At 45.8% G+C, this 12,104-nt stretch overlaps 1 protein-coding gene across 1 annotated transcript in view; it reads left to right on the top strand.

Annotated features, from left to right (window-relative positions):
• The first annotated feature begins 4,463 nt into the window (after nt 1-4,463).
• The window catches only part of STXBP1 (syntaxin binding protein 1), an 85,133-nt gene continuing 77,492 nt past the window's right edge, over nt 4,464-12,104 (top strand). The window contains exon 1 of the mRNA XM_012639759.1: nt 4,464-4,694. Coding sequence (XP_012495213.1) covers nt 4,658-4,694 — 37 coding nt within the window. The 5' untranslated portion in view covers nt 4,464-4,657. The remainder of the gene's footprint in view (nt 4,695-12,104) is intronic.

The raw sequence follows: 12,104 nt of genomic DNA, 5'->3' as shown, positions 1-12,104 counted from the left end.
TTTAAGCCCCCATTGGCTGAGGGTCACTGAGACTGCTAATATCTGGCATTTTTTGGGGTGGCTCCTCCTTATCCCTGGGTTTGTACCAGGACTGTGGGGCTTACATTGTCCAGGCCAAACGGAACTGCCCACATCAGCTGCTCTCAGAGGCTTCCACTATAGTGCTCAGCAGTCCATGCAAAAGCAGCTGCCCCTACTGGCTATATCTGTTGCCCCAGAGCCAGGCTGAGCAGTGGGACCTCTCTCATGGCTCTAGAGGCTGAGGGAAAGGTTCTGGTGCTTGGTGCCCGGGCATGCCCATCACCACACTGCAGTCCCAAGGCCTGCCCACTGGGGCTCTGTGTGAGTGGGGACAACAGTGCCTTTCTGGGAACCTGCTCCTCCTTCTCATCTGTAGGGGACTCCAACCTTCCCCTTTAGGAGGAAGTATTCCAGTTCCCCAGAGTTTGCATGCAGGGAGTCTGGAGGACAAATGTGGCCCTCAGATGGGTTTTGTTTGGCCAGTGTGATGTTATTAACATTTAACAAAAACCATAGCAACATTTAAACGTTGTGAGATGTCACATAATTTCTGCAGTCTAGACCCTCAGTTGCTGCGTGTGAACCACTGGCTGGAGCTGAGCAAGGACTGCCCCTCTGGGCAAGTCATGCACTCTGCAGTTGGCCACATCTGTAGCGTTACCTCTGCCTGGACCCTGAAGTCCTTTGAGCTTGAGACCCTGGCCTGGGCTTTTGAAAACAAAGCCTTTTTGATATTGTATCCTGACCTCAAACACACAAAAAAACTGTTAACTCATTCTTGAGGGCAAGGATGTCCCAAACTCAACCATGCCAAGCCCAGCTGCTCTTGGGTGCATGAGGTGGGTGGTGGGGGTATGGGTAGAGGGTAACAGCAGTAGAGAAAATTACTTGTTCATTCTCTGCCAGTGACTCTAGCAGCAAATAAGCAAGGCATGGACTGAACTCTCCATAACTCATACATATTTATTTAGCACTGATTTAATTCAGCCAGCCTCATGGTGTGTCATTTTTAACAATGATATTAATAGCTAACGTTCACTGGATCCTTACCAGGTTCCCAGTCCCGGGTAAAATACCTTATAAATACTATCTTGTTGAATTCTTTAGAAATTGCTCCGAATCAAATGGCTCAGCGGCCAGGAGGAGGGGGTGGGGGTGAACAAGGGAAACAGTAGCTGATGATGCAGCTCAAAGGCAGAAGGGAGGTAGGTGCAAGCCCGAGGGTCGGAGAAGCGGCCCAGACTCTGGCCCCAGGGCTCTCCGACAGGCCCCAGGTGTGTGGAGGACTCAGTCGGTCCCGTGGAGGCCACGGCACCCGGCTGTTTCTCTCCCTCTGGTTCGCTCCACCGCTATTTCTGGCTCGTCTGTCTCCTCGATCTCGGTCCCCCCAGGCCGCTGCCTCTCAATCTGCACTCATCCCTGGCCTCTCCCCGCTCGCATCTGCAGCGATTCCCCCACCTGGCGCGCGCCCCGCAGCCACGTGACCCGCGCGTAAACCGCAGGACTCTTCCCACCTACGCCCCCCGCCTGGCAGCCAGCACCCGGCTCTGCAGAGGCTGCAGGCCGCGCATGCGCAGCTCCGGGCGCACCTGCGCGCCGGCCGGCTCTGGCTGTAGGCCAGCCCTGCGCATCCTAGGGCAGCGCTGGGCCCCGGCGGCGGGCAGTGGACCTGTCTGGGCCCAAAGTCCCAAGGGGTTCGGGTTGTCATTGCTGATACGCTCCCAACGAGCCGGCCACACAGCCAAAGCCTCTCCTTAGGTCAAGGCACTGGGGCTGTGCCCTGGGCGCAGGACGTTCTCCCCTGGGCATCAGGAAGTCAGAGCGTGAGTCTCAGGTCAGCGCTTAGAGCCATGTGATCTTGGACAAGTGACCTCCTTGTGCCCCAGGAAAATGGGGATAATAATAGCATCCACCTGACAGGGCTGTAGTGAGAATCCAGTGAAAATTCATGAGAGCTCTTTGCCTCGTGTCTGGCGTGTATCAAATTCTCAGTAAATGCAAATAAGGAACATAGCAAAGGGTACCATGTGATGGCTGAGGGAGGATTTCACCCTTTTGTGTAGGTCATCCCACTGGCTCCTCAGAGTCAGGCTATTGGAGAGGCCTGGAGGTTTTATTTGTCCCTGTTTCACAAATGGGGGAAACCAAGGCTCAGAGATGTTAAGAGATCTCCAACCAAGTCTTGGATCCATATCCAGGGTGATTCCAACGCGACACTCCAGAGTCAGGGGTTCCTAGGTAAGTTTCACAGTCTGTCTCCCACTTGCTCTTTCAACCATCCCATTTAACATTCTTCTGATTTTTGCCATCCCCAGTGAACATCTCAGGTACACGTCTGCAGGAAAGGATTTCTTTTTTGGGCCTTCCTTCTGCAGAAAATAAGAAGCTGCTATATTTTATTTGCTGTGACCTTTGAGGAGGTCCCTACACATAGATCCCAGGCCACTCAGAAGTCCTGGAGCCCTGCAGCAAATCCTACCCCTGAGGGGTCCTCCCTCCCACCCCACTCAGCAGGCTTCCTCCTCCCTAGTCACACTGGCTGCTCTCTATTCCTGGAAGAGCCAAACTTCTTTCTGCCGCCGAGTCTTTGCACTTACTGAATATCTGCCTAGACACTTTCTCAGTCCCCTCTTGCCAGCTTTTTACTCATCTCAGGAGGCCTGCTCTGACTGTATCCCAGCTGGTCCCCTGGGCCAGGTGCTCCGTTATCCACTCTCACAACCACCTCGGTGTCTGCTTCGGCACTTGTCAGATCAGTAACTCAACGTGTGTGTGACTCCTTGCGTCCTCTCTGTCTCCTCAGCTAGATACCAGCTTCTTGAGGTCAGTTGTCTCCGTCTTACAGCACTTAATAAACCCTTGTCGACCCACTGACTATATGAATGATAAAAGGAGCCCTTGGCCATCCCTACCCTTTAGCCACTAAGGAATTTTCCAGCTTCTAATTTATATTTTCATGGCAGATGCAGAAGCCATGGAATCTCTGCTGACATGTGCCAGCTGGTGAAGGAGGGAGCATGTGGCATCACGAGTGCACCCTAGATACCCCCGCCCGTTGACACATTATCTCCTCCTGTTCCAAATGCACCCAGAGCCTATCAATATGTTTCCCAGGCAAAAGGCAGGACTGAGACATGAAGAGATGACACATTAACTCTTTCTCTCTCTGTGAAGACATATGAAGATTCTATTGGGGTAGATCAGGGTAGGGGTCAGAAGATGGTCAAATCATGTGGCCTCTCGTCCTGGGTCAGCCATCATCCGATGCTGTGACTTTGGAAAATTCCTCCTTAGTCCTCAGCTTCTTTTCTTGTTGCTCAGTATAAACTAATGGTTCAGAATTCAGATTCTAGAATTGGATCTTTCCTTTGTCACTAACAAAGCACTTATTGTCTCTGAATCTCAATTTCCTCATCTGTACATTATTACATTTCTTAATATGAAGAAAAGAACTGAGCTCATAGAGCTGTTCCAGACATTTATGAGTATTCATTGATTTTATTACTACTAGCTCTCCTGTCCTTTGTGATTTTTAATTTGATCAACTTGCTTGTTTTTCTCTGACACCAAAAGCAAGCCCTGCCCCCTATTTCAAAAGCAACACCTCCCATCAACAGAGTCTGGTGAAAACTGACCTGGGACCACTTTGGTAAATGTGGACTCCAGGAAGGAGATACCGAGATCAGAGTTGGTTCCACAGTATATTCCTATCAGATTTGGGACGTAGAAACTGCTAGACTCTGAGCACCCCAAGACTAGGATCAGAATCTGTCTTGTACACAGTTATAGCTCCAGTGCCCAGAATAACGGCTTACCGGTAGTAGTGGGAGAATAATAAATAGTAGCTAATGAATGGTACACGGCCTGCCACAAGTCTAGTGCTTTTTCCAGTATCTCTGAGCCTCAGTTTTTTCATCTGAAAATGAAGATTAAAACCAATACCCAGTTATTGCGAGGATGGCACGGAGCTAGAGGCGCAGTGAGAGCTCGGTGAATGGTAGGTCTATGGATCCAGGTACCTGGAGAGATAAGAGATGGTGTCGAATATACCCCAGGTTACGCTGTGGCTGGGGGTGGATACTACTAGGGAGAGATCTAGCCTGCGAGCTCCTTCTGTGGGCAGGGGAAAAAAGGAAGGCTCCCAGGAAGAGGAAAGACGGGACCAGAGCGGGGTTTCAGGAAGACAGAGCTTGTCAGCAGCCTGTGGCCAGGGACTCGAGTGTTGAGCCGGCAACTGAGGGGACTTTAGGACCCTGCGCCCGGACGCGCGCGGCGCCTGAGGTGAGGAGGAGGGAGAGGCACCGGCACCAGCCAGGGAACGCCTCGCGCCCGGCCGCATCCCAGAGGGCGGGGCCGAGCCCCCGGGCCACAGTGCGATTGGCGGAGGCGCGCGGGTGACGCTGACGACTGGCGCGAGGCCCCGCCCCCCGTGAGGCCCCGCCCCCGCGCGCGCCGGGGGCTGGCAGCCTCGCTCTGGCTCGCTCCGCGCCCCCGCGCCGAGTCCGCGCGTCAGTCGGTCCCGAGCGCGGCGGCGGGGAGGCGAGCTGCAGCCAGCCGAGCGCGCCGACCTGAGGAGGCGGCGGTGTCCGCGGGCGTCGCGTGAGGAGGGTCGGAGCCCGAAGACTCGCGCAGCGCCATGGCCCCCATTGGCCTCAAAGCCGTGGTCGGGGAGAGTAAGTGCGGTGGGGGTCCCTCCCTGAGGCGGGGGCTGCGGCTGCCCAGGCGAGCCCGGCGCGGTACCTGCCCGCAGCGCCCCGGCCTCCACGGCTGGCTGTTCGCCCCCTTCCCTCGGCCGGAGGCCCCTGGCCTGCAGGGTCCCGTTATTCAGGCGCCGCCCTCCCTGGAGGGAAGTACCTCCTGGCTGCCCGGCTCACTCCCCTCGGCTATCCGCTTCCCGCGTGCCCTTTTCCCCCATTCCTCACCTTTCACCCCTCCCCTCATCCCGCCCCTCCTGCTTCAGCCCCTGTCTTCCTCCATCGCCATCCCTCCATTCCCTTTTTACCTCCATCCCCTTTCACGTCCATCACTCACTCCATCCCTCCCTCCTCCTCTCCCCCGTTTCTCTCTCCTGCTCCATCCCTCCCGCTTCACCCCATCCCCCAATCCCTCTTCCTCCCCCTCTACCTCCGGCACCCCGTCCCCGCCCCTTCACGCCGCCTTTACCCCCTGCAGCCATCTCCCTTCCCTGCACCCCCGTTCTTCTGCACCCTGGTTGCCTTCGCCCCCATTTCCCCTCTCCCCTCCCGTGCCGTCTTTATTCCCTGAGCTCCCTTATTCCACTCCTTTTTCCGTCTCCAGCCCCTCCTTCCTTCCCACCCTCCTTCGTGAATCGTGACGAGCGAAATCCCGGCCGCGTCCTCCTCCCCTGCCCTCCCCGCGCGGGGCGCCGAGCCGCGGTCCGGGCTGCGGAGACCTACCTAGGAGCGGCCGGGCGCGCTCGTCCGGGGCGGAGACGCCTGTTTTCCTGAGGCTTAGCTCTGTGGGGCTGAGGCCGCCTCACCCCTCCCCTTCCCGGGGCTCGGCTTCAAGGGCGGGGTCTCATCAGGGTCCTGAGCCCTCTTGGATCGCTCGGGAGACGAGGGAAGCCAGGGTGTCAGCTGGCCGGGCGGCCCTGCCCGGCACCGCAGTCTGCAGTCTCGCTGTTTGCAGGACTCAGCCCGCCGGGCGGACCGCTTCGGGCGGCTCAGACCGCTGCTGCGGGGAGGAAACGGTTGTTTATGGGTTTGGATGAAAGGCATAACATGAATGGATTTTAAAAAATGGGTGATGGCGGCTGTTGGCGGCCAAGTGAGGGCTGATGTTGGGGAGTATTTGGAAAACAGCTTCCTCAGTTCTAAAGAAGATTGGTGACATGTGGTGAAAAATAGTGCCTCTTTAATATTTTGGCTGTTTCTTTATAACAAAACATGTGTAAGGATTGCTGTGGCTTTTGTTACCTCTTTTGGGATTAAGAGAAAATTAAAACTGGGCTCATCTCTGTAGGAGAGGATAAGAAAGGAAAAAGAATAAAAATGGTGGAAATTTACAGTTTCCTTTCCAATGATTCTTTCCGATTATAGTCTCTCATTCTCTGTTTGCTGTCAATGCTTTTGGTTGTGCAGAGTATTATTTTGAGCATCAGAATTGTTTTGTTTCTCCTTCCCATTCTTTTCTTTGATACATAGGAAATATTCCTACTGAGGAGTCTTTTTGTACTACTTTACCTGACCTATTGCATCAGAAGAAAAATTATTGTCAAAACTGAACTCCAAATAAATAATTTTTTATACCCTTCTCCCCAGATAAATAATTTTTAAAAAGTGCTCACCTGCATTACCCATTGCTGGAAAAGCCACAGACAACAGTCCCTACACATTTTTTATTATAAAGAAATAGCCAAAATATTGAAGAGGCACTGTTTTTCTCCATATCATTGATTTTTTTTTTTTTTAAAGTGAGGAAGCTGTTTTCCACATATTACCCAACATCATCCCTCACTCTGCTGCAGCCAGCACCCACCATCACCCGTTTTTTAAACTCCATTCATGTTATTATGCCTTTCATCCAAACCCATAGACAACCATTTCCTCCCTGCAGTAAAGGTTGGGATACTTGTACCCTCTATTTTCTAACGAGATCAAAGTGTTTAGAGCTGGGAGGACCCACAGAGATCCTCTAATGTCAGCACCCTCATTTTACCCCTGGGAAACAAGTATAGACTTGGAGCAGTTCAGTGACTTGCCAAAGTCAGTGTTAATTAATATTTTAAAACCTGATGTCCATTTCTTTGCAAGACTAGGAAAAAAAACCAACTTTCTTCATTGTTCTATGTATACCATTTCTTTCTAATACCCTTTTAAAGGGTTTTGAAATATGAAATGGCATGTTACATGTTACATTCTTTAAAATGTTATATTTAAATACTACACATTGAAGATCAAACCCTCAAGTGTTAAAGAAATCAAATTTTTACGTCCTTTTGTCAGGACCCTTATTCATGCAGGTGGCTCCTTTTTTCATTTTTTTTTTTTTGGAGACAGAGTCTCGCTCTGTTGCCCGTGCTAGAGTGCGTAGAGTGCAGTGGCGTCAGCCTAGCTCACAGCAACCTCAAACTCCTGGGCTCAAGCGATCCTTCTTCCTCAGCCTCCCAAGTAGCTGGGACTACAGGCATGCGCCACCTTGCCCGGCTAATTTTTTCTATGTAGTTTTAGTTGTCCAGCTAATTTGTTTGTATTTTTAGTAGAGATGGGGTCTCGCTCTTGCTCAGGCTGGTCTCGAACTCCTGAGCTCAAACGATCCTCCCACCTTGGCCTCCCAGAGTGCTACGGCCCCCAGGTGGCTCCCTAATCCCCTTTTCCTACCTGTTCTAGAAGCAGGCATAAAGGTTTAAAAAAAAATTAATATGCAATATGGCCAAATGTATTTTCTGAACTAAAGCAAAGCCACTGTATAGAAAAATAAAACCAAACTGATTTTACATAAAATTGGTGAATTTTCTATTCCTATAACATTGAGTTAGGTATAAATTTTGGGAGAAAATATCACTGCAGTCCTTGTCAGTGACACAGATCAATTCTGGCTCCTAATTTTGGATGGAGTTTCTAGCTTTGCCTTTTTCTTTACAAAATAAAAGTAAAGATGTTTTTTAACCTCTCTGCACCAGTTTATATGTCACCTTTACAACTGGTCTTCCCAATCTGAATTAACAACCCATAGTCACTGTTTATCATATTTTTTCATGATAAATGAAAATGTTTATTTTCTTCTTATCGATTAAAAGTATCTGAAATGATCTTGTTTTTATTTTATTTTTTTCTTTTAAGGTGGTGAAGAGTGAAATGATCTTGTTCAGTTTCTTTTTCTTTTCTTTTTCTCTTTTTGGTAGTTGATTGTTTCATCCATTTGAATGTTACTTCCATGAGAGCAGGGTGTTTGTCTGATGTGGTCTGGTGCTAAGAACAGTGGCTGGCTCATAGTCCCCATAATAAATATATGTTGAATGAATGAATATTACTAAGGATATGAAGGACAACAAGATAAATGTAGTTTTTCGCTCCTTATCCTTTCTGTGTTGAGTTTATTAAGTGGTGAGTAGCTACAGGTACAACAAAAGAAGAGGAGGTAGGTTAACTTTAGCTGTTCATTCAACAAACATTTGTTCAGAGCCTGCTAGGAACTATAAGGATACAGAGATAAGTAAAACATGGGACCACTTTCATGCTGTTGTGACAAACACAGACAGTTAGGGGAAGTTTTCCCTGTCACTTCTCTGACATACTTAGGGTGTACTCAGTGTATTGCACTTACTTGTGCTGGTCTTGCCCATCTAGATTACAAGTTTCTTCAGGGGAGATTAGGACCTTGTTATATTCACATGTCTGTCTTCAGTGCGTGAATTAGTGCCTGGCACTCCGTTAATGTTACACGAATGAAAAGTATAAAGTATAAAAATTAAGAGGAAGGGCTCTGGAATTAGACTACCTGGGATAAAAATCTGACTCATTACTTACTAGTTGTGTGACTTTGGCAGTTAATCGTATCTTTTTGTGCCTCAGTGTCTTGATCTGCAAAATGGGTAGTAATAGCACCTATCTTGTGGAGTTTTATGAGTATTAAATGAGGTGATGCAGATATAGCATTTAGCTCTGTTCTTGGCACATAATAAATTAGGTAAATATTATCATTATGAAAAGATCCATAGAGGTCAGTAAAAGTGTTAGGGGATTTGGCAAAGAGAGAGACTTCCTCTGTCTCTTGAAGCCATGGTTTTGGGGGAGAAAGTGGAGTCTTGGATAAAGTTCTTGAAGAAGGTACAGCTGAATTGGAAAATAGAAGAATCGAATTGAAGAATATATGGACAAATTTGTAACCAGACCTCAACTTGTTTCCAGTTCTACTTATTTCTTTACTTTTGACTCTGATATTGTTTTCCTCTATAAAATGCAGTTTTCTGCTCTCTACGTTGCAAGGAGGTTGTAAGAGAAAGGAGAATTGCATTTTTTCCTGGCAACTGTATATGCTAATATCTGATATTTCTATCATGTAAATCCATATTGTAGTCCAGCATTTACCCCATTCACTGAAGTTTTGTCAATGTGTTACAAAGATGTAACAATTCCAAGATGTACTATGTTTTTCTTATTTCCTAGCCCTTACCAATTTCTCTTCATGTTCTTTTATAAGAATCACATTCTTTTAGAAAAGAATGCAGTTTTGTTTTGTTTTGTTTTGTTTTTTTGAGAGAGAGTCTTGCTCTGTTGCCCAGGCTAGAGTGCCATGGCATCAACCTAGCTCACAGCAACCTCAAACTCCTGGGCTCAAGCGATCCTCCTGCCTCAGCCTCCCGAGTAGCTGGGACTACAGGCATGCGCCACCATGCCTGGCTAATTTTTTCTATATATTTTTAGTTGTCCAGATAATTTATTTCTATTTTTAGTAGAAATGGGGTCTCACTCTTGCTCAGGCTGTCCCGAGCTCCTGACCTTGAGCCTCCCAGAGTGCTAGGATTACAGGCATGAGCCACCACACCTGGCCAAAAATGCAGTTTTAATTTGTGAGTTAAATACATACCTTTGTCAGATGGGGCCATGATTCATAGATTGTGTCAGAAGTTGAGAGGTCACCTAGATTGAAGCAATCTTCATTCTTCGTTCTTTTTTTTTTTTTTTGAGACAGAGACTTATTCTGTTGTCCAGGCTAGCTAGGGTGCAGTGGCATCGTGGCATCATCATCATCATAGCTCACTGCAACCTCAAACTCCTGGGCTCCAACCATCTTCCTGCCTCAGCCTCCCAAGTAGCTGGGACTACTGGCACGTGTCACCACCCCCAGCTAATTTTTCTATTTTTTGTAGAGACAGGGGTCTCACTCTTGCTGAGGCTGGTCTTGAACTGCTGGCCTCAAGCAATCCTTCCTGGGCCTCTCCATTCATTCTTATACTTTTTAAAACGTTAGAGACCTTTGGTTAGCATACAGATAACAAGTATGTTTTTGAATTATATTAAATACATGTTGTATTTTTTCCGTTTTTTAAATTAGAGTAAAATTTGCATATAGTAAAATTCACCCTTTTTAGTGAACAGTTCCCCAAACGCAGCCATTACATGCAGTCATGTAACTACCACCATAATCAAAATACAGAACAGTGCCGCTACTCCCACAGATTTCCTTGTGCCGCCCCTTTGTAGTCAGTCTCTCCTCCCATCCCCAGCCCCTGGCAACCACTGAACTATTTTTTCTCCCTATAATTTTGCCTTTTCCAGTTTGTTTTATCAATGGAATCATACAGTATGTAGCTTTTTAAATGACTTCTTTCACTTAGCATAATGCATGTGGGATTTGTTCATGTTATGTATATCTGCAGTTTATTCCTTTACATTACTGACTACTATTGTGTTGTGTGGATATACTACAGTTTGTTTACCCCATCTCCCAACTGAAGGACTTTTGAGTTGTTTCCAGTTTAGGGCAATTATAAATGAAGCTTCTATAAGCATTTAAACACAGGTTTTCATGTGAACATACCATTTGACGCTATAAATACCTAGGAGTAGGATTTATGGGTTATATGATAAGTATATATTTAACTTCATAAGAAATTACCAACCTGTTTTCCAAAGTGGCAATATTATTTTGCATTCCTAATAACAGTGTATGAGAATTCTCATCCTTGTCAGCACTTGGTATTTTAGCCATTCTGATAGGTGGTGGTACTTCATGGTTTTAATTTGCATTTGGTGAGCATTTTTTTTCCAAGTATTTCTGTGTATCTTCTTTGGTGAAATGTCCAAATCTTTTGCACATTTTAAATTGGGTTGTTTTTTATTATAGAGTTTTGAGAGGTCTTCATATATTCTGGGTGCAAATCCTTTACCAGATATGTGATTTCCAAATGTTTTCTCAGTCTGTGGCTTGTCTTTTCATTCTCTTAACACTGTTTTTCAAAAAGCAAGTACTTCTTAATTTTGATGAAGTGCAATTTTTTTCTTTTATGGCTTGAGTTTTTGGTATCCTATCTAAGAAGTTTTGTCTAACCCAAGTTCACAAAAATTTCCCCCTAAGTTTGCTTCTAGAAATTTATAGTTTTAGGCTTTACATTTAGTTTCTGACCCATTTTGAGTTAATTTTTGTATGTTGTATGAGGTGTGATCAAGGTTTACTTTTTTCTTTTGTATGTGAATGTCCAGTTGTTCCAGCACCATGTTAAAAAGACTATCTTTTTTCTATTAAATTATCTTTGTATCTTTGTTGAAAATCAGTTGGCCACCTATGGGTAGTTCTATTACTAGTCTCTCTGTTCTGTTGCATTGATCTATACATAAGCTTTCACCAGTACCCACTCTTGGCTTAATTACCGTAGCTTTGAAGTAAGACTGGAAATCAGGTATTGTGATTCTTCCAACTTTATACCTAAGTATTTATACAATACTTTAAGTATTTATACAATACTTTAAGTATTTATACAATACTTAGGTATAAATCTAGCAAAACATGCTCCAGATCTGTATGTTGTAAACTACAACTTTGTTCTTTTTCATAATTATTTTGGTGCATTTGCTTTTCCACATAAATTTTGGAATCAGCTTGTTGATTTCTGCTTAAAAAATCTTTTTGGGATTTTGATTGGAATTGTGTCGAATCTCTAGATCAGTTTGGTAAGAATTGACATTTTAACAGATTTGCTATTTTAGTTTCTTTGTGAACGTGAATATCATAATTCTTAGCTTCACAAATAAAGGAGCAACTCTATGATAAGGAGAATTACACATGATTTAGCAAGGACTCAGGATATAAGGTCAATTTACAAAAATCAATTGTATTTCTGTATACTGGTAATGAACAGTTAGAAATTGAGATTTAAAATAGTACCATTTACAGTAGAACCATAAAAACCTGAAATACTTAGGTATAAATCTAACCAAATATGTTCCAGATCTGTATGTTGAAAACTATAAAACCCTGATGAAAGAAATCAAAGAAGGCATAAATAAATTGAAAGATATACTATGTTCACAGATTGGAAGAATATGTTACTGTTTTTTTTTTAACCTATGTTTTCAGTTCTCTTGGGTATATACCAAGGAGTAATTGCTGGGTCATACGGA

The sequence above is a fragment of the Propithecus coquereli genome, unplaced genomic scaffold, assembly GCF_000956105.1.
Source record: "Propithecus coquereli isolate 6110/MARCELLA unplaced genomic scaffold, Pcoq_1.0 Scaffold142, whole genome shotgun sequence".
NCBI classification, from domain to species: Eukaryota; Metazoa; Chordata; class Mammalia; order Primates; family Indriidae; genus Propithecus; species Propithecus coquereli.
The sequence above is the reverse complement of the archived record's forward strand: the minus strand, read 5'-3'. Positions and strand labels throughout refer to the sequence as shown.